We start from the raw sequence: 22,830 nt of genomic DNA on the forward strand, positions 1-22,830 counted from the left end.
ATGTTTCCAGCCTCCTCTTGTCCCCTTAAAGAGCTGGCTTTACTCCTGATAGAACTGGACTTAACAAATAGTCACATGGGAGCTGTGATGCTATTTTGGCCGCATTAGCTTGTCTGTGAGCTCCGATGCTAGACGGGACATGATTTCAGAATCTCACTGCGGCCTCAGTCACACCTGCTAATGAGGCCATCCGAGACCGGACTAATGGCCGGGATTATGATCGATAATTGATTGTTCTGACAACTGCTGTGGATTCACAGAGACCTGCACATTTTGATAATTAGGAAATGGTTATAGAAATGTTGGTCAATATATTACAATGAATGCAGAGTCTTTGATTGACCCCCATTTAAAAAAAAGTATCATTAAGAAAAAAAAAACTAAAAAAACGTTTAATTGGGTAGAAAAGTGTTCTCAACTATTGCTGAGATATAATTGGTTATTATTGAGTGTACATACAGTGTACTGTATATATATCTTTTTTTTATCTATGTACGTCTTGAAATGAACATAGTGAACATGAAAAAAATAGAAGTTTGTGCACAATGTCTCTCTTCTGCTAACATTAGTTTATAGAAGAATAAACCTAGTTAAACATGTGTATGTTGATACAAAGCCTGTGCATTGCATTAAAAAATACATCTTTTATATAATAGACCTGTAGAGATTTGCTAATATCACGAAACGATATGTTTTGTTACACATTGATTTTAAGGAGAAACTAAATTTTAGTCTTGTGATTATTCCACTGTCTTTCGGTTGAATTAATGGAACTGAAAACCAAACTACGTCCCAGCATCAGCTTTGAAAGCAGCTGGAACCGGCTTGATGGTATCCTCTTGTACTCAGTCACCACCGGGATCTCGTTAGATTTCATTGTTCCTTTAGCTTCGGAGGACGTTATTACCGCAGCCATCATTAAAATATAAACTGAACTGAGAATTAAACTGATTAAAAAACAAAACAAAAAACAAAACTATTTGAATTCAATATAACTGAATAAATACTTGTCTTTTAAATAATGCAGTGTTGTTCGAATAGCAATACAAAAAGTAAAAAATGATCAATATATGTATGTGTATATGCATGTTTGTTTTTATCATTTTTTTTCACATATTTATTATATACAATGTAATAATATACAATAACTAAGATTGTTAAAGAAAAAAAAAAAGTTTTTTCTAGTTTGAGTATTTGTCTAAACAAGCGTATTAGGTTCTAAATTATTCTTTTAAATGTGTGTTGAAGTGAAACAAAATAAAAACATAGATCGACTTGAGCACTATCAGCTGGTATTCATTTGAAACTGGTAGTTTTTCTTGACGAGTCCAGGATACTAATGTAACCAGAAAAGCAACATACCATTTAGAAAAACCTCTAAAATAAATGTATATTTTTTCATTTTGTCGATATGTTTTCGGGTTCAGATGAAGATGTGAGACTGTCGTATTAGACAAAAAAAATTAAATCCTTAAATTAAAAAAAAAATGATCTTGCTTTGTTGCACATGTTAACAATAAGAAGACGCTTTATGTTGATTTAGCAGGAAATCAGTTCCCCTGCATGTCCACTCACATCAGAGTCCAAGGGGATCGTGTGGATGGATTTAACTTCACACTGACTTGTGGGGGGGGGGTTTTCCAAAGCTCTCAGCCTGGTCCGTACGGGGAGATGACAAGAGGATTGCTGGAACAGTTGTCCCTGCAACCGGAAATCTAATCACTTGAAAATTTATATATTTATAACGGCCAATAATCTCCCTTTCACGTGCCTTTGTCGCGTCCGGTCACGCTGAAATAACATTATTTCTAATTGAGTAGGCAGGGGAGTCTTGCCGCCGTTGAATAGTTATTTACGGCAAATGCCAACGTTTGTGATCTCAGCCGGTTGTATTAAATCAAGCGGGGCTTTACAACCGTTTGGTCTGCTCAGCCGCAGACATGAGGACACGCCTGTGGCATTTAAGCTGCCAGGACAGGTGTGGGTTGGGGGTTGGAGGTTCTGTTAATAAAAGCTGGCAAATGTGTAAAACACTACAGAACGTACACACTTTTGCTGCTGGAGTGACGCTCGCGAGGCTACTGAGTCCCCTGAAATCTGTCAGAGGCGTGACTTCTTCAGTGGCGGCATTTCGGCTGGCTAGCTGTCATCCCAAAATGCTTATCTGCCGAGTGCTTTTCAAAACAATTGAGTTCGTTGGTGCCTTTGACTCTTCACGGGGTCTCTCAGCGGCACTGAGGTTTACTCTGAGTGCTCAGGTGGACTCGACGGCGATACAAACCAGTCTGAAGAGTGTGTCTCACCGGCTTCTTCAAGAGTCATGGATGGACGAGAGACTTTAATGATGGGTTAAACAATATGCAATAAAGGTTACAAATTAAAACGTGAAAAACATGATAAATACATTCAACTGATCCTTCCAGCATAGAGTAGCACTGAGGCAAAGTATTATTCTATAGAGTAGAAGAACATTTATTTATTTATCAATTCTTCTTGGATATTCTTGTATATATATATAAATGTAATTGATGAGGAGAAAGATTGATGTGCAGCATCCTTCAAAAATACTCCCAAATCCCAAGTCTAATATGTATTTGTATAAAGCGAATTATCATAATTCTTAAAGTATATAACATTGATTGAATTTATACCTTTGCAAATAAAATTTTCCACATTGCGGAATGTTGTTAAATATACAAGAGATTTCTGTCTGCCATCTTTAAGTAACTTAGTAGTGTTTGTTTTATAAATCTTGTTTATGTGCGTGAAATTTTCAGTGTGGTTTATTCATAGTCATTAAATAACAACAAAAAATGCTTATAATTGTTAATAAAACATGTAGCTGAATTGAAATATTCAATTGAAGAAAAACTTAACTAAAGCTGTAGATTGTATCTAAAAAAATATATATATATTTCTGATAAACACGTCAAGTATTCTGTTCTACTATGAAAAAGAAGTTCTTCAAACAAGTTTTTTTTAACCTAACTTAGTAATTCTACTGCACTTCAGGGATATTCACTTCATCTCTTCCATTGTTGCTGTTTTTCTGTGAAATTTGTGATACTTTGAAATATATTATATATATATATATATTTTTATATTTTATTCAAAAACAGGATGCAGTTGCTTTGTTGTTGAGATCTATCATTTAATATAGCATCTCAATTGGTGACCAGTTCAGTCATCGATTTGCCACAGTGTTTGCAAAGGTTCCAGGACTATGTATGTTTTGGTATGCAGTTAAAGATGAGTGCAGACCCCCCCCCCCACACACACACACACACACACACACACACACACATTCCACTGCCATGGTCAAACGACTTGTCTTTCAAATGGTTCACTTCTGAAATCAGTCCGTCCTTCTGAACTGACAGCAAATGGAAAACATATCTAAATGAGTCTCCACATCAATAACATCAACGCATTCTCGCCTCGCTTGCCTCGCGTCTTATTTTACTCTGCTTTCCTTCAATCTCTGTCGCTCCAACTTCTCTCAATTCATCACTTGTCCGTCTTCTCTCCACCCTTAGAGATCTGTTGTTTTTCCCTTCCCACGATGGAGAACCTGTTTCCACAGCGGTGTTAAATGTTGAACGTCAATTAAACAAACACGATCACACGAACCCAATCAAGTGATCTTTGACATTTCAACAAGCATATGCAGTTATCTGGGATCTTGATGAAGTAAATTATTTTTTTAAACCAACATTATGATAAAGTTATGTGTTTTTAAGTCCTGCTAGAGAGATCCTTGTCAAATGTTGTTGTTTCTTCTTTGTATTCTGCAAACTCAAAATTTCAAAATCTTCTATGATAAGCTATTTTTAAATTCATGAAACAAATATTTTCACAACTCCTACATAGACCAACATTGTCAATTTTGTGTTCTAATGTTTTGTTTTATTTGAGTTTAGCATAATTGCATTTTGATCTTTTAAAAAATACTAGGATACAAATTGCTCGGTGGTTGTTAGCTTCACCTCGAAACCACTGACTCGGTGTAATACTTTTTATTATTGTAGGGTTTGGTATCGAACTTCAGTTCTTTTGTGGCGACAAACAGAAAGTTTCTGATTGATTCTTCACTTGTTTTCAAGTGTTCTTTTGCACTGGAAATTGTTTATTTTTCTGAAAGAAAACAGCTTTGAGAAAGTTTGAGAGGAAAATTTACAATACAAGTTATGTGTGCTTTGTGAAGTGTAACTTTTTTAATTTCTTTAGAAACAAGTTGTTCAGAACCAGAAGCGAAGATATTGGTTTCATATCTCAGATATCTACATACAAGATTTCTACACTGGTCGACTTATGTCAAATTGAGTTCAAAACGAATCTCTTTAAGCTGTGTTAAAAAATGTAAAAATAGTTTATTCTGATAATGTTCAATCCATAACACAGCAGAGTTCTAGATGTATGGACCGGTCATCGTCGAAGAGAGTTTTTCCGGGGCGCCCTATCGTTCTTAACGAATTCTGTCGGCTGAGGTGGTTTTGCTCTAAGTGTTCCCCTGCCACCAAACTCAACCTGAGAACTTAATCTCCTGATTTCCGGTCTTCCTCGGGACCAAGTGGCCCGACGGTACGACCATTTCGGTCCCGGCACCACTATTCGGGGTGTGCGTTTGTTGTCCGGCCAGATGAATGTGTCATTGTATGTTTTTGTGGTCGGACCTTGACCTTGACTGAACCCCTTAATGGAGGAGGCTCTTCTGTGAAAGAGTCCAAACTCCCCTCTCAGGACAGTGGTATGTAGCAGCCCATAAAGCATGCTTAAGTCCCGCTCTGGTTTCAGGGAGTGGATGGGGCTCTTCTTCTCCAGCCTCCAGCGCTCGTCGCCCCTTTCACACTCTGAAATAGCGGCGTCCTTGTCCCCACACGCAGCACTGTGTGAGACGGGAGTGTATATATGCCGCCGTGGTTGATGGAGGAGCGTATTGCTGGTGACAGGTCACACCGCGTTCCACTCCTACGACCCACTAGATTAACGACACAGCGGCCCCCCCCCACCTTATCTCATCTGTGGCCCCCCACCTGTTGGTATCCTTCTCAGGTCTCATGCAAATACACAACCGAGTGGACAAACTGCCTTTGCAGAATTCTGCTATTTGTCTGTCACTCACTCAGCATGTGACGAAGGCCATTATGAGTCATTAAAGAACATGTGTGTGTGTGTGTGTGTGTTTGGGGGGGGGGGGGGGGGCAGTGGGGGTTCAAAAGGCAACTGTCACAGCACACGGTCATAATTGCCCTCTTAGCCAATTATCCTCCATTAAAAATGGGGAATTCTGCACTGTATTCAAGTCCACACACGCACACACACAATTGAATAAATATCAGACTATTTAATTATTGTTTGTTCATGAGTAATGTGTTTGTTTGTTTTGCGTTGCATGTTCATTTGCCTGTAAAAGCTGTTGGATCAGTTTTCTCTCATTTATTTCTGTTTCTTTCAGATTCTGATGCACACCAAAGACATGGTTCAGCAGGTTGGTGACTTAAAAAAAACAAACTTTTTATGATAACTTGATCGAACAATTGGTAAACGTTTATGACCAGATGATATTTTACTCACTTTTAGATAGAAAAAAAAACACTTTTCTTTCCTCCCTTCTGTTGCCTCTGGGTCAGGGTGACCCGAAGGCCTGGGAGGTCGTTCAACTTGACCCAGAGACGACACAATGGATACAAGACACACATTTGTTTTCGGGTCACTTTGACGCCGAGATAACACAAGGGCTTTAAAGTTTAAATAGTTTTTAAAGATAAATAATAATAAGAGAGGAAGAAAACATTTGTAGTCATTGCATTCATCAATGAGTTTTTTAAATGTATTGCACAAATTAAAAACGGCTTTAATGGGGTAAAAAAATGATAAAGTTAATTTAAAAAACAGGTGGAAAGCTGAATATATATATATATATATATATATATATATATATAAAACTATACATGTTTAAATAATAATTTATCTATTTATTTTATAAAAAATAAGTTTTAATTCAAATTTTATTTAATAAATTCTTTGTGCATATTCTATAGTTTAAATGTGTTTGTTGCAGTAAAAGTATTTTTTCATTACTTCATTCCAGATGAATCTAGAGGTGATCTACGGAGACACGGACTCTATCATGATCAACACCAACAGCAAGTCTCTGGAGGAGGTCTATAAGTTGGGAAATAAGGTTCATACATTCTGGCTGAAAGTATCAAAGACTGAGCCAGAAATATCCTAACATGACGATTCGTTGCGATTCAGGTGAAAGCAGAAGTGAACAAGTTGTATAAACTCCTGGAGATCGACATCGACGGCGTGTTTAAGTCCCTGTTGCTGCTGAAGAAGAAGAAGTACGCCGCCCTGGTGGTGGAGCAACACGGCGACGGACGCTTCAGCCTCAAGCAGGAGCTCAAAGGTTTGGACATTGTCCGCAGAGACTGGTGCGACCTGGCGAAAGAGTGTGGCAAGTATGTCGAAGAAGTGTTGCCGCATCTCGGGCTGACTGGCCTTGATCTGTAAAACGTGTTTGTCGCGTTAGCTACGTGATCGGTCAAATCCTGTCGGACCAGAGCCGTGACGTCATCGTGGAGAACATCCAGAAGCACCTGCTGGAGACGGGCGAGAAGGTGGCAAGTGGGGGCATTCCTCTCAACCAGTTTGAGATAAACAAGGTAGAGAGCAGTGAGATGTTTAGCTCATTGTTAAAGCCCCGCACCGATGCCTGATCTCCACTTCTCGACAATAGGCGCTGACTAAGGATCCTCAGGACTATCCTGACAAGAAAAGTCTCCCTCACGTCCATGTTGCTCTGTGGATCAACTCCCAAGGAGGGCGACGGATGAAAGCGGGCGATACCATCTCATACATTATCTGCAAGGTTTGTGTCTTGTCACCTGCAAACCAGAAAATAACTGAGTCGGTGCAAACCTCCGCCAAGGAGCTCGTTTCAGTCGATCTTATGAAGAAGATAAATCAATAAACAAACGTCCCTGATTGATTAATTATCTTTAGAACCTTTGTTACTTAATCAAGTGGTCAACATACGATCAGCTGAATTAACTATTTCCTCAAACTTGTTTTTCCAGGATGGTTCCACACTGGCTGCCAGTCAACGAGCGTATGCTATGGAGCAGCTCCAGAAGCAAGAAGGTCTGGAGTTGGACACCCAGTACTACCTGGCTCACCAGGTCCACCCGGTGGTGTCCCGAATCTGTGACCCCATCGAGGGTATCGACAGTGTGCTGATCGCAACCTGGCTCGGTAAGGAGCTGAGATATATACGTGTTGGGTTCACATATTTATCTAAAAGGCTGTCATTTAGAGAAATCTTTGGATGATTGCAGGACTTGATCCCAGTCAGTTCCGCTCCCAGCAGCAGTACCAGCGGGAGGACGAGGCGGACGGTTTGCTCGGGGCCCCGGTCCAGCTGACCGACGAGGAGCGCTACAAAGACTGCGAGAGGTTCACGTTCACCTGCCCGCAGTGCAACACCGACAACGTCTACGACAATGTTTTCGAAGGAGCTGTGAGTAGTCTGACACTTGAACATTTGCTGAGAGAAGTGTGATTAAAACATCAGGGTTGAACACAACTTAATATATGATAAACATGTGGTTTGTGGGCAAAACCAGGGCCTCAAATGAATTGCATATGTACTGAAACACAATTAATTTCTATTGTGAATGTTTAATGTCTTTAAAACTAGAGGTCCCAGAATGTACTGCAACAATTGATGCGCTTTTAATTGTTAACAACCTACAAGTAAAAGTTTTTTAATCATGATTTAATTTGAGTAAAAAAAATACTGACATCTAGAACTCCCCAACAATAGATTGTGCTCATACATTTTTATTTAGTTTAACAATTGAAGCTTGGCCCTCGTGTTATCTCTGGGTCAAGGTGACCCGGAGTCCTGAAAAAGAAATGTTTGTGGTATCACCCTCCACCACCGGTTAGTATTCCTGAAAGCCAGCGAGGTCGTTCACCGTGGCCTAAAGACAACACAAGGGATACTACAAATACATTTGTTTTCAAGCCTCAGGTCACTTTGACCCTGAGATAACACAAGGCCTAATATCGTGTGCTAGTCAAATTATACACGATGCTTGTCACAACATTCGGCATTAAAAATGTCATATTTTTCACACTTTTTCACATTTTTACAAACTATGAAACTAAAATGATATTTTCTAGAACAATGTAATAACCCATGTATGCTATAAATACTGTATATTTACTGTATAAATGCTGAATACTGTATTGAAATGTGAAAAGTAGACTAAATGCTTTAAAACCGTGTCTATAGGTGTAGAAATGGACGGATGAGGAATTCGGACGACAGTGTTGATGTCCTTGAGTGTATAAGATGGTCCAACTTTCTCTTATAACATAGTATTTGTTTCAAGAACCGTGCATCAAATTAATGGAATGTTCTCAGATTTTCATCCAAAAGCAAGTGTTTAGTGTCATAGATCGTAAAGACCTACAGCGGCTCACTCAATAATCTTCCTGTTTGGTCCGATTCATAAATCAAATAGTTTTAAAATGGCGTTTCAAGGCCCTTCGAGTCGGACTTCCTGCGGAGTGGGTTCACGGTTTAGTATATTGTGTCTGTCTATATTTTTAGACAGCTGCCTGGCTCCAACACGGAATCTGTTTTCATTGGCATGGTTTGGGCTCCACAAGTTGAAAGCTTTCTCTCAACCCCTGCTGCTCTCTGACACACACACACACACACACACACACACACACACACACACACACACACACACACACACACACACACACACACACTCACAGATCTTCTTCCATTCGTAAGGGCCAAGGCTGAGTGTCTGTGTGTCATCTTCTAACGAGGAGCACTGTGCACAGATTTTTCTTGTCTAGGAGTCCGTAATAAACCAGACTACTCCCTTTTTGCTGGAGCGCTACAAGCGCTGCTCGGAATCTTGAAAGGGCCCTCGAAAGAAAGCTGTTAATCTTACTTTTAAATCATGTGAGTTTTATCCATTAAGGAAAGGTTCTTTCTTTTTTACAAGTCAAATGGGGAAGCAAAAACATTTTTGTAAAAAGTTATTTTTACTTCATTAATAAACCCCAAGATATGACTGCTTTTCCCTTGAAAATTGATGGAAGCAACAAAACAAACAGAATTTTTTCTAAATAATTAAAAAGTTATACAAATGTAGAAAGCGGCAACGGCTGGAGTCACAACCAACATTTTGGATTAAAGCAAACAAACTAGCAAAGAGAATCATTGAAGAGTGAGACAAAACGATGTTCATCTTCATATCAAAGCATCAACATTTCTTAAGCCGGTAATCTATTCTTCCACGATGACTTTGGTCAGAAAAGTTTATTATAAATCCAACTCGTCCAACAAATGATTCAAAAGAGTCACCCTCAGTCTTTCAGCAGCGTTTTTCAACCCTCATTTGTTGTGAGTATATCTTGAAACGTGACAAGGTCCCAGGTTTTATCCCTCCAGCGTGTTGTGTCCTGGTATGCAGGAACACACAGGCGAAGTGATAAGAGCGTAAGTTAATTAGTGCGTTGAACATGGCCTAACAGCTCAGTGAGAGGGGAGGACAGACGGGCCTTGACTCCTCCATTCACAAGATGGAAGGAAGGAAGGGAGGGTGCGACGGATGAGGGAGCAGACACAGAGCTGGAAAGGAGAGCAGACTATACTAATTTGGTGCTCGCAGGGAGTTTTAAGTGAGTTGTCGTCGGTATACTTCAAGCTGTGTGTCCTCAAACGTGATGAGAGGAGAGACGCAGGATCTCAGTGATGCTCTTCAGAGCTGATTCTATAGGATGATAATGTAATAAGCATCCGGAGGACGGATGAATGTTAAACAGTTAGTTTCTTGGGAAATTGCTACAAACCACCTGCCAACCCAATCCTTTAATTCTTTTACTCTTGGGAAGTAAAAAAAAAAAAAGGACTTGTACTTATAGATTTAATTGCTCGCTCATTCAGTAACTGGCACGCATGCAACTTCAATCATTGTTTATCAAAATGTATATAAGGAAGTGTACTTTTGTGAGCAAAGGTTTAAGACTTTCTTACGAGGACAAAGGAAACCAAGCAGGCAATAAAAGGAAGCACAAAGCAGAGAAGCATTTATGAATTAAGCTTCATTTCAGGAGCCTTAAGTGACTGACGTGCTCGCAGTGATTTTGAGAAGGACTGACGTGAGCTAGAAAAGGGCTTCGTGGGAGATGTGAAGTTAAAAACCTTAACTTGGCTTTCAACGTGCTTTATTTTAACATTGAGCGTGTGTTAAATCTTATTGTTCCCAGTCCAATTTAATTTCGTACTCCCATCATTCGAGCTGACGACACGGTGAGGCCCGTCTAACAAGAGTATGGAACGATATTCAACTGATTTAGCTTTAGCTCGATAAACATTCTCCGTCGTCTCTTTCTTATTTAGATTTCTTTAGATGAAAGGATTTCTGGACAAGCCCGCTGCAGCAGCTCATCGCCCTTTGAGTCGACTGAGAATTAATCCTGAACTTTGCAATGAAGTTTAGCTCACTCAGTGTTTGCTATTGAGTTGGATGTCATAGGTACAAGTTCTAGTGAAGGAGCCCGTGTTGACCGCTTTTGTGCATTGCATTACATATGCCATATTTTCTGAATCATCACAGTTATTGTTATGTCAGAAACTTTTTTTTAAAATCCAAACTATGACAAAAGCCTGACATTAAGAAGTCAGAATATAATTGTTTAGTCTAGTTTTGTCATTTAGCTGTTTGATCTCCAGTTTATAAACATTCTAATTATTTCTGGAATTGGAATGTTCAATGACGGGATCAGTGGACTACATGTAGTCGTGTCTAATTTATAGCTTCTGGTCATGGTTTAAACGGACGCCAAGGTGCTCTTTTGACTTGCTCGGTTCTAAATCCGCAGTTGCTTGAATGGATCATTCTCTAGAACAGTGAAATCCTGTCGGAGAAAGATAAAACGTTTTCTCTAGAAATATGACGGTAAAAACCACACTGTGTTTGTTTACTAGCTGATGTACTAGATTGAAACTTTATTTTACCCACTTATTTGGCAGCAAACGGCTCCATTTAGTTAAACTTTTAACCTTTAACCTTTAAAGTTTACACTCGGGTAAGCGGTACCAGGTTTTGTTTACTGGATTCAACAGTTGTTGTCATCCGTTGTGATAAAAGCGGCTTCATAATATCTGGCAGACAATAAACTCCAACCCTCAGGCTTGACAAGCTTTTCATTTCTCTTTCTTTCTTAAAAGAAATTGAATGAATCCGTGCACTGTTGGCTTAGAACGGACATTCGGCCAATTAGTCTTGAGGAAGTATGTGAGCATATACTGTCTTCAAATTGGATTTTAATGTAACATTAGGTCCTTGTTTTGCTTCCACTACATGTTTATAAACTTTTAAATGCAAAGTCGTTGTTCTACAGGAGCCGCTGGCCGACTATTAAAAAGCTGTTCAACAATGTTCTGCTCTATAAAGTTGACACTATGAACTAATCTTATTGACAATCCACAAGTAAAACCTGAATCAAACAGTGAGTTGTGAAATGACTTTACGCTTGGCATGGTTTGTGGGTTTAATTTGATCTGATGCATATTCTCTTCCAGGGTTTGAAGCTGGAGCCCAGCTTGATGCAGTGCTGTCACGTCCCCTGTGGTAGCCGCCCCATCGACTACGGCGTCAACATCAGCAATAAACTGCTGCTTGACATCCGTCGCCACATCAGGAAATACTACTCTGTAAGTATTTTTGTGTTTGTTTGCCAGTACACATGTGATTAATATGATTACATTTGAATAATACTACAGATTCTTCTGATGCAACTCTGTTTTCCGTGGCACTCAAAAAAACACCAGCGCACAAACATTCATACATTTCCTACTTCACCACCTGCAGAGCTACAAATGGATTTCATTTAGTTTCCATTCAGCTGCAAGTTGTTAGTCTCGCGTATCCACCGCTCACTCGCTCTATTCCCTCTGTTTTGCATTTTTGTCAACAAAGGTGTGATTGAGTTGAACTTGCTGTTTGTGTTTTCCGCATCTTTATCAGCTATTCAAACAAAAGTGAGTTGAAGGTGATTAAATGGGTCATAAGGAAGAATATCACAACGTCACAGGGTTTTACTTGACCAGGCTGAGTGGGGAGATGAAGACGCCAAGTTCTGTTCACAGCCAAGTCCTAAAGAATCATTTTTCACGTCTCATTCATCACGAGACTTCTTTCTTGGGCTAAGAAATGTCCCAGGATCTCCTCTGAGGATTTGGCTGATGAGATGGAGAACAGGAAGTCTGCGGCTCATGTTGCTCCGGCAAAGCAGTGACAGCCAAGTGGGTGAAAATAAATGAGCGATTTAATTTCCTTCTCAAGCTGTTAGCAGATTTCCTAAAATAAAAGACCAGATGCATTAGCTGACAAAACACACTTCTGTCAGTAAAAAATTGAACAAGACGATTTTAAAAGTGTCACAACTTGAGGAAATTGACCTTCTGAACAGCATCAGAGAGCATATTTGGACTGTATTTAACACGGTGGCGGCATCGTAAAATATGTCAAATGAAAAATAAAGGGGAACCTCAGCAGGACACTCTGTTGACATTTCCATCCAAAGAGCACATTATTCCTTCAAAAAGAAAAGGGCTGCAGACAAATTTGCAAGAGCATGATCCGAAGAGGTACTTAAATGTCTCTTCCTTTCCTGAACACAGTGTATTACCTTAAATGATCCCTCATGAGACATTGTTGCCATGGAAAGTCAACTTTCTTTATTTGAAGAGATAGATAAGCTTGTAATTATAATAAATTAAACTTTGAACTGATATTCTACATATTTAATAGGGCTGTGTCTTGGCAAGAATCTGGCGATACGATGCGTATCGCAATACATGGGCGACGATGTGATATATTGCGGTAATGCAGTAACAACGATATATTGTTTCTTTTAAAAATGCACATTAAAGAAACACTTTTACTGGCTTTTACAACAAAGAAATGAGTAAATACTTTCTCTAATCAAATGTGAAGGTGCTTCTCAAAATATTAACAAAAATGTAAACTTACATTAACGATAAACAATCAAGTACATTATCATCTCAAACAACCTGGAGCAACAATATCCAGTATCTGTCAGTGTTAAGTTGTTTAACTCTAAAAATTAGAAAGAAAAAAAAAGTGTATATATATATTTAACCATTTAAATAACATTTTAATTCAATTCAAAGTTATTATATTTATTACTTTTTGTAAAAAAGAAAAATTGATCTGATTTGACATGTTTGACAAAAAGCAAGTAAGTGTAAAACATTCAACTGTGTTATGACTAAACTAAACTTGTTAAATGTATATTTGTGTCATCATCGATCGTCCTGAAGTTTGTGGAATTCAAATTTAGCACTTACGTCACACACACAAAACTCTGCGCTATCAGCCTTTTTTTTACCAGTATTTAACACAAACTCTCTATTCATTGGATCAAAGCGGATTCAACGATGAAGTCGACATTAACATTGACTTTCATGCATCGACTGAAAGTTTCTCTCGACTCTACAGAACAGCAAAGTTAACTGCTTCGTTTTTTTTCTTATTTCTTCGATCTGCTCATATTCTTGGTCGTGACGCGTCTTCTCACCATAACTTGCTGCATCTAGTTTGGCGCGAAAGTGAGACTTGCATTTAAAAGTCGTGAAAAAACTTTCTCCAACTCGGTTCTTTGTCTCAACCCCTCTTTGTGAACTCATTGCAGCAGCTGTGTGAGTTAAGCAACTTCTCCCCCCAATGTGTATGTACTTTAACGAAGGATTGTTTGTGTTTTTTGGGTTCATATTTTGAATCTTGAAGATATTCCTGTTAAGTTTTGGATTAAAGTTAAAGTGAATTTAGTTAAAGGGAAATGGGGGTTTGTAAAAGTATAGAAAGTTGATGTGCCAATGTTCAACAAAGCAGCTATTTAGCTTATTTTCTTTGATGCACTTCAGTATGAGGAACACACTGCGTCGTGCAAGTGTGTATTTGCCTATGTGTGTGTTTGCCCATGTGTGTGTGCTGCTGCTCTCCCACAGTGTTGAACAGAAATCAATTAGTGCAGCAAATGTGTGGAGAGTGAGAGTTCCCCTCAAACCCTTTTGTCATGATGTGTGAAACAGCTGCTGCCACTGAATACTTACACACAGACACACACCGCTGGAACACCAGTGGACACGGCACACACAGTGGGGCTATGAAGAGGGGTAATATTGTGTAATTAAGATTCCTTTCAGGCCGGGGAAAAGTTCAAATAGACCTGTTTACTCGGCCAGATAGAGCGGAGGCTTTGTGTGTGTCTGTGTGTACGTACACAACTAGGTGTGTTACCATCCAGCAGCAGAAGCTGAGACATTAATCATTAGTGAATTTACCTCCCGCCCTCTCGCCACCCTCATCATTGCTGTTATTAATATACCCTGAGAATGAGCAAACAGCCACACGCACTTCTTTCTTCGCCTTGTCCTTCCCAATCATTTGCATGTTTCCTGATTCATACTTTTTTCCCTTTATCCCTTTATTTGACTCCTCCCATCTAACCACCGTTGCCATGGCATTTAACAAATTATTGCAATTACCCTCGTCATGTGGGTCGCCCCTGGAAACAGGCTGAGGGGCAGGAGAAGAAATGGGAAAGAGGAGAAAGGCTGAAAGAAGACCAGAGAAGGTGATAATCCTGTTTTGAACAAAAGGTCAAATTGCTGAATAGAAAAGCCTTGATTAAGCGGAGGAGGTACAAAGTGGGCCCGTTTGAGCTCTATTCATGATGTGTGTGAGATTAAGTGTGCGTGCGTGGTTGTGAAGTTGATCGATTTTTAGGGCCTTTTCACTTTAAAGATGGAAATGTTGACTGCTGCTGCACAATAAACCCGTGAGGGCGCCTTTGTGTTTCTGGTGTGTGCAGTGGTAGGATTCCAATGGTACTTTTCCCCGGATATGATTTCTGCCATTACATGAAAGCGTTCAGCTCATGTCCGTCATCTATCAAATGTTAATTCATCATGTGTTGGGGAGCGAGTACAGTTCATGCAACAAATGCATTTAAAAATGAATGTTCATATTTACTGTATATATTCTAAACAACTTGCCAAAATAAGTTTGGGTAACACTTTTAAAGAGGGTTTAATGAAAGCTTCAGTTATGCATTATACACAAGACATTATAGTAAGTAAGTAAGTAATATTTATTTATATAGCGCTTTTCTAGACCAGGGTCACAAAGCGCTTAAACAATCAAAACAATACTCAAAAAAGTATATACTTTAAAGATCAAGATAATACTGATAACACAACAGGAGTTCCAGAAAATCAAGGAAAAGCCTGAACAAATAGAAACGTCTTAAGATGTTTCTTAAAGGAGTCAGTAGATCCATCAAGCGCAAAGAGAGAGGAAGATCGTTCCAAAGCTTAGGAGCAACAGCCTGAAAAGATTTCTCTCCTGTGGTCCTGAGTTGTGTGCGTGGAACCATAAGTAGATTCTGATCCACAGACCTCAGAGCCCGAGCTGGGGTGTAAGGCTGGATCAGATCAGATCAGTGATGTAAGGAGGAGCCTGACAATGAATAGATCTGAAAGTAAGAACCAGAATTTTAAAGTTGATCCTGAAAGAAACTGGAAGCCAGTGAAGAGTTTTAAGGATCGGAGAAATGTGATTATAGTGCATGTATAAGACGTTGGGATGACGATGAATGGATGGATCCCTCCTGAGATCTCCTTTGGGAAATTGTTTTCCAGCACACAGCAACACAGATGATAGCTTCATGAAAACAAGAACCAAGTGCAATAAGAAGTCAAATAACAAGTATCTAAGTATAAAGAACATGGATCAAAGAAAAATAACACAAAGAAAAGGATACAAAGATTAACACAGAATAGAATCACCTTTTCGCTCCACTCCTGCCCCCAAACTCAGAATTAAACGGTCTAATAGCACGAGGAATGAATGAGTCCCTGATTCTATTAGTGTTGCATCTTGGGAGCTTTTAAAAAGCTTTTTGAACTAAATTAAGTGGTGGATGTTGGGAGCTTTAAGTTAGTTGGAACAATGTCCTTACATTACATTGTAATTGCAAATGGCACCATATTTACTGTTTTATTTGTAATTACCATGCAAGTGTTCAGACTTAAAGGTCGTATCGTCCGCCACTTAGAATGATTCATAAATGTGTTTATTAGTTTCTATCATAACTTCTTCTATGCAGCCTCATAAATGCACTATAACGTCTTACGAATGTGTTCATCATGTATTTAATGTAAAGACCTTCACATTAAGTGAAAGTCCAAGTTTCTTATGTCAATTTGATGTAACTTGGTAACTTTTTGTGTTGATCAGTCTTGGGTATGTTTCAAAAAGTTATTCCCATTTTTTTTATTTCAATGTTGAAATACCTGTAGGCTTTTGATATTGAAGAGAAACGTTGTTGGCCAGCTCTGAGCAATTGTTCTGGCTTGTGCTGTTAACCGTTTTCAAAAATGATGCAGCGAGAGAAAAAAGACCCTAAAAAAAAACCGGTTATACTCAAATATTTCATCTCCATTTTTAAAGAGTTGGCTTAACTCAATAATTGACAACAATAACATCTATTCAACGTCAACCCACTTTGAATTGATCGATACCTTTTTGGGACCCAAGCGCCATTATCGTAAGTAAATACAAAAACTATAAAATAGATTGAAAAAACGTAGAGCAGGAACAGGTGTGTGTGCACAGATTGTTGAATATGGAGAAGAAGGGCAGCTGCAGTGTTTTAGAAGCATTCATTTTGGCAGCGATGGATAGGAGGAAGAAAGCAGTTAATGTATTGGTGGCAATTCTGCTTGCGCTCCGTCATTAGTTGGGTATTAGCCCCCTCCTCTCTGAATCCCCCCTCCCAAGTAATGACATGGCATACGAAGCTGGGGGGGAGGAGAGGTTTGAGAGAATAGAGTTGGGTGAGACCACTGCACCTGCCCAAGGTCACTAGCTCTCCACAGGGGGTCTTGACTACTGCTGTTATGGTTGGGCCAGTATTAAAAGGAGGGCCCAGACCTACAAGAAACATTAGAGCATGAATGAGGGACTCGCCCTCACTTAATTCCATTATTGCCCGTCTTTTGCTGGTCTTTTCTTTCAGAGCCGCGTTTTTTTTTTCTGATCAACTGTCTGGTGTCGGAAGCACAAATTGAAAGACGTCTAGAATCACATGATCCATTTTGAATGTTGGGTTTCACTTCTGGATGAGCCTTAAAGAAATAACTTTATATATCGCAAAATAACTTTTTGTTAGTAATTTGGTTGATGATGTGTACAGAGATTTTACCGATGTTGTCGGCGATACATTGATAAGATTGAGAACCCGGGCAGAGTCTTACCAGAAGGAAGTGATGTCTTTCTCCATCACAATGGATTTAGTCAGAACAACTTATAATAGATCTGAAGCACAAAAAAATCCTGTGTTGTTTTTACAATTATGGTAATGTTTTATTCGTATTATTTCCTAACATAAAAGACACTGTTTTGCACACAAAAATATATATAAATCAAATTAAGTTTGAAACAAATCTGAGATTTTATTCTTGGATAATACTTGCCCTGATGCCGTTAAAGTTGAATTGTTGCTTTTGTTTTTCGTAAAAAAAAAGGTTGAGTGGTATAACGGCTAAATGCTAATCCAGGCTTAATGCTACTGTGAGCTAGGTTTCCACAACACTTGCAATTTTGTATTCTAAATTAATAATAATGAGCATTAATGGTTAAAGGAAAGGGTTTATTTTTTTCGCTAGAGTATTTTCAGTTTTATTTTGGGGTATACATTTCGTGTGTGCTGAGAGTTGGAGAAGTAAAACATTGTATTTCCTGTAATTTTAATCTGTGGAATGACTGTTTTTTTTTTTTTTGTTCACTGCCTCAAACCAAATCTACTCTTGAACTTTGTTCTTTAATCTAAATGTGATTTTTCTTCTTTTTTTTTTTCCTAGGGTTGGCTGGTTTGTGAGGACCAAGCCTGTCAGAACCGAACCCGACGTTTGCCGATCGCCTTCTCCCGCCATGGACCCATCTGCCCCAGCTGCACCCGGGCCACGCTGAGACCCGAGGTAGGACACTCGACTGAACGTAGTCGCAAAACCATAGACGGCAGCGATGACGTTTGATTTAGCGCTGTGTCCAGATGATGGTGCTGTGGAGCTGAGGTCACGGCTGTGTAAAATTCATTGAGAGAAAAAGCTCACACTCTAGTCCGGACTCTGCCTTTAAAAGCATCTGTTTGCTCTTGTTCCTGAATGGGGGACATCTTTGTTGGCTGGACCTCTGTGCCTCAAAGAAACTCTGTTTCGGTGTGACTGCTCAATCTGTGTCGACCACATTCTTATATTATCTGTTTCTGTCTTCCTTGCTGTGCTGATCTCACCCCCACCTTCAGACGCTTTGCTGTGCCCAGTTCTGTGGCGACAGCTTGTAAACCAGAAGCCCAATCTCTGCTGTCACTGAAGCCATTTAGGACGCCACTGCTGTGCCTGAAGGCTGTAGCACTTTAAACTTCAGGCTGAATAAAATATTTAACTTGCGGTGCCCCTTTTCTCCACCCTTTTCACTGCCCCCAAACTTTTCATCTCTCCATTTTAGCCACCTCCGCTCACTAGATTGCACGCTGGAGTTTATCTTGCATTATTAGTTTTACAGTGTCTAATAATCACAGAAAATGAAATAATGTCACGCCCCCACTAATGGACAATGCCTCGAAAATAAATGTGAGGGAGCAGAGACTCGGGGTCACGGTAACCAGGTTGGTCACATAATGTATCAAATCCCTTTGTTAACGTGAGGCTGACTCACCAACTACTGTAAATGCACCTTCACCAACTCTAAAGCCTTATTTTTTACTTCAAAATGTCTACTTTTGCCATTTGACTGCAGTCAAATTTTTATTTTTAACATTCCCTTTGTATTCTGTGAGTAAACTTTTTGTACAAAATTAACTTCCAGGTCATAAACAAGCACTTCTTTCTGATACTCCTATATGTTAAAGGTTATTTATTTAGACGGATAACAACACATTGAAATAGGCAAACTTTTTTCCCAACAGTAACAAAAATTGAAAATGTAAGACTCAGAATCTGCTCATTGACGAACCTTTACCTGTTGACGCTTTTTCTCTTTTCTTTGATCTTGATTCATTCACAAAGCGTTTACCGTTGGCAAAAAAAAAACCTCTTCAGCAGCTTCAGTAGATGCTCCACATGTTAAGTAATATGAAAATCATTTTCCTGTGAATACCGACTTTTATTATTGGGTAACACAGCGTTGTGAATGGTGGCGGTGGCAGGAGATTAATGGCCCAGCAGCTTTTGTGTTAAATTGCTGCCAATTATGACAAGAGCTCAAGTGGCCATTCATGGCAGTTTCAGCTCCTGATCTGCAGATCCTCGCTCCGACGAGGGACGGAAATGAGACTCCAGTGTTGGTTTCGTGCTTCAACCTGTTTGAGCGCGTGATCAATTTAGCTCTGCTGTCTCGTGAGCCGTCTTTACTTTTCCAGCGTCATTGTTTCGAAATGCTTTTATTGTGAAATGTGAGTTGCGGGTAACGGCGTCGACTCCTTCCTAAAACTACAGGGGGAAAAGCAATGAATGATTAATCAGATGTTGCAAATAGTGCGATCTATTTGTCTCCCCCAGGGAGTCAATAACGGTTCAATTTAGCAGCGAAATCTTGTTCAGTGCAGCTGCCAAATGATTAGACGCGTTTCCTTCTATTCCTGATACTTTATTAAAGATAACCGAACATCGACGGGTCAGATGTTAAAAAAACGACAATATTTCACTGCAGCGAACTTGTTGTTTTTTTCCAAAGCGTTTGTTGGACCTCCGTCACGATTGGTCGTCTCTCCATTCCCCAGCCGGACACGGATTGAGAGCATGATCTGATCTCCATGTAATGGGGGAGTAATAGGCACTCTGGCTTGATTGGTTGGTAATTTGGGGGAGTTATGCACAGGTGCAATTTGTAATATTTTCAGTAAATTTAATTTCTTCTCTTCCTCTCTTCCCTCTCTCTCTCTCTCCTCCACCATGAGTCATTCTTACCCTGTCACAAATAACTCCCATTTTATTCAATGCCTTCCCCCCGTTCTTTCTTCTTTTCCTCCCTCGCCGAGCTCCCATTCTCTCTCCTCTCCTAACTTGCTCTTCCTGTGTCTCTCTTTTTTTTTCTCTCCCCTCGCTTTATTGATGTACGCTCAGGCGCCCATTAGAGCTCCCTTTTCCCTCTAGTGGAAATTGCACCATGTTAATTTTCACACAAATTACGGCAATAGCAGGTATCTCTATTTGATACATTATAGCGGGAGCAATCAGAGATAATTGAGTGCCTTTCAGAGGGAGACGGCTGCATTCACTGCCGGCTCAAAGCTGCCCCATTATCGCCTAATCGCTCTTTAAACACTGAATTTTGCCGAACAAAAATTCTTGTCATAATTTTGCTTAAGTGTATTTGGAAATCACAGTCCTTTGAGCGAGGATAATTGAAATCAAATCCCTTTCACTGGAGCTGACATTTCTACATTTTCCCCCAATTGAAATTAATTTCAAAAATTGAGCATGAATATCTTCAAATAGCAGGCAATTATGCCTTTCAATGGGGAGAAATTACCGGCGCTGAATCGTTGGAGGCTTGCGGGCGAGAGCACCAGTTAAATGCCTTTGTTTCCCGCCGTGTTTGCCTAGTAAAGATTTACATATATTGACTCATTATGGTGTCTTGTGAAGCTTTAAGGCGTGACTACCACAACTGGCAAGAAGGCTTATTGCATCTTAAACGCTCAACTTAGTGTCCTACAGCTGAGAGAAATCACCCTTCCTCCCTCTCTGCCCGTCCAGCAGCTGCAACTTTACACTGCAGGCTCCACACTTACTGCCTCCATTAAACCTGTAAACTGTGAAAACTCTATAGCATGGTCATTGTCACATGTTCGGCCAGAGGTCGAGGTAAAGGTGGGATTGTTTCTGACTGATGAGAAGCATCGTCAAAGTACGTAATCATATACTTCTACTTATTATAGATCTCTAAACTTACAAGATATTGAAAAGACAACCAGTCATTATCAAGTCTTCTCTGATTGCTAATGGAGACTTTGTCATCTATAGTTCCCATTTTTGGAACATTTTAGCCCCTAAATCAGTCTGAGAATAAGTGTGTCGTCAACTGTTATGACATCAGAGTGAAACTATAAGACTGGTTATGTTGACATTTTTCTGTTGGCTAACCAAGACGTTTATTTGTAACTCATCTTTTAACTCATTATTCCTTATTTTTGTTTGGTTCAGGCATTCATGCTGTTTTGGGTTTCCTGAAAAAATATTTAAGCTTATCCATCATGTAAACCCTACTGTTATCTCAGGGTCAGGGAGACCCAGAGCCCCGAAAACAAATGTGTTTGTGGTATCCCTTTTGTTGCCTCTGTGTCAAGGTGAACAACCTCCACAACTGCATATGTATTAATGATGGCCAGGGAGGTCTTTCACCTTTGACCCAGAGACAACACAAGGGATACCTCAAGCACATTTGTTTTCAGGCCTCTGGGTCACCTTGACCCTGAGATCACAGAAGGGATACCTCAAGCATATTTGTTTTCAGGCCTCTGGGTCAACACAAGGGTTATTATTATTATTATTATTATTATTATTATGTTAGATAATCTAATAATAATCTAATAATAACTTTATGCCATGGCTCGATTTATTGACCTTATTTTCTATTTCGTTCTTGTTACTTCATTCATTTTCTTTAAATATATATATATATATATATATATATATATATATATTAATACTGTATATATTAGAAATAAACTCTGGCTTGGTATGCTGATTTGCTGGTTTTTTTTCTAGCGTTACCTTTCTTTTTTGGAGATAAATTAAGTGTTCTAAAGGGTCATTTCAATACGGTGTGTAATATTATTTTGCGCTTCAGCATCTTCACATGGTCATTCTTATTTTTCCATCCGTTTCCTTTGATCAATACAGGATCTTAAAATGACCACGAAAATTGTCTTTTATCTTACTTGCTTATCTTTTGTCACGCATGTATATGTGTGTTTAGAGTGAAAATTGAATCAGAAAAGGGGAAGGGGAGGAAAGGGAGTTAGGGGTGAAGCGGAGGGATAAGGGGTTGGGGTTAGGGGGGTCCCGTGCTCCCGGGAGAGAGGCAATTTCACAGCTGGTTTGCTCCTTAGGCAGTCAGGCTGAAAATGCTGCAGATTTGAGGAGCAAATTGAAATGGTGTCAGTGCAGGAACAAAGCGCCCAGCTGAATGACAAGGTAGGCATTTGGTGTGTGTGTGTGTGTGTGTGAGAAAAGAGAGGTGGGGTTGAGGGCCTGCAAATTCAATAACAACCCTGTAACATTTAAGCCCCGCCTTTACGACACCTGTCAATCAATGAAAATGCTGTGGCTGGCCCACCCATAATCGGCTTTATATTGTCGGCGCGTGAGTGATGTCGGGTCCGGGTGCGTTGTTTGTTTTTTTTTGTTTTTTTTAAGAGTGACGAGCGATGTTTGTGCCAACTGAGCTTGTTCAACCCTGGCAACGGTAACCGGGGCTCCATTATGGGCTCTACATGGCTTGGTTGTTGACTAGGCAGTGCATCAGTGGTCAACAGCTGTGCCTGCCGCGAGCTGCTGTAGACGACGACGACAACTCTGAACGCACACGCACGCACAACAAATAGTTTGCATTTAGCTACATTAGACACTCTTTCCACTTGATTATGCCACAGCAGTTTAATCTGAAATTACAATTACGGGCCGACGATTGGCAGGTA

General features: G+C 39.7%; 1 protein-coding gene across 2 annotated transcripts in view; it reads left to right on the top strand.

Annotated features, from left to right (window-relative positions):
• Positions 1-22,830, top strand: part of pola1 (polymerase (DNA directed), alpha 1) — a 50,529-nt gene that overhangs the window by 15,204 nt on the left and 12,495 nt on the right. For both annotated transcript variants that reach the window (XM_087789014.1, XM_087789015.1), the window contains exons 27-35: positions 5,456-5,488; positions 6,092-6,184; positions 6,259-6,464; positions 6,536-6,668; positions 6,743-6,874; positions 7,083-7,257; positions 7,341-7,522; positions 11,621-11,752; positions 17,990-18,106. In XM_087789014.1, the coding sequence (XP_087645140.1) occupies positions 5,456-5,488; positions 6,092-6,184; positions 6,259-6,464; positions 6,536-6,668; positions 6,743-6,874; positions 7,083-7,257; positions 7,341-7,522; positions 11,621-11,752; positions 17,990-18,106 (1,203 nt within the window). The remainder of the gene's footprint in view (positions 1-5,455; positions 5,489-6,091; positions 6,185-6,258; positions 6,465-6,535; positions 6,669-6,742; positions 6,875-7,082; positions 7,258-7,340; positions 7,523-11,620; positions 11,753-17,989; positions 18,107-22,830) is intronic.

Source organism: Callionymus lyra, chromosome 4, assembly GCF_982586985.1.
Source record: "Callionymus lyra chromosome 4, fCalLyr1.hap1.1, whole genome shotgun sequence".
Lineage (NCBI taxonomy): Eukaryota > Metazoa > Chordata > Actinopteri > Syngnathiformes > Callionymidae > Callionymus > Callionymus lyra.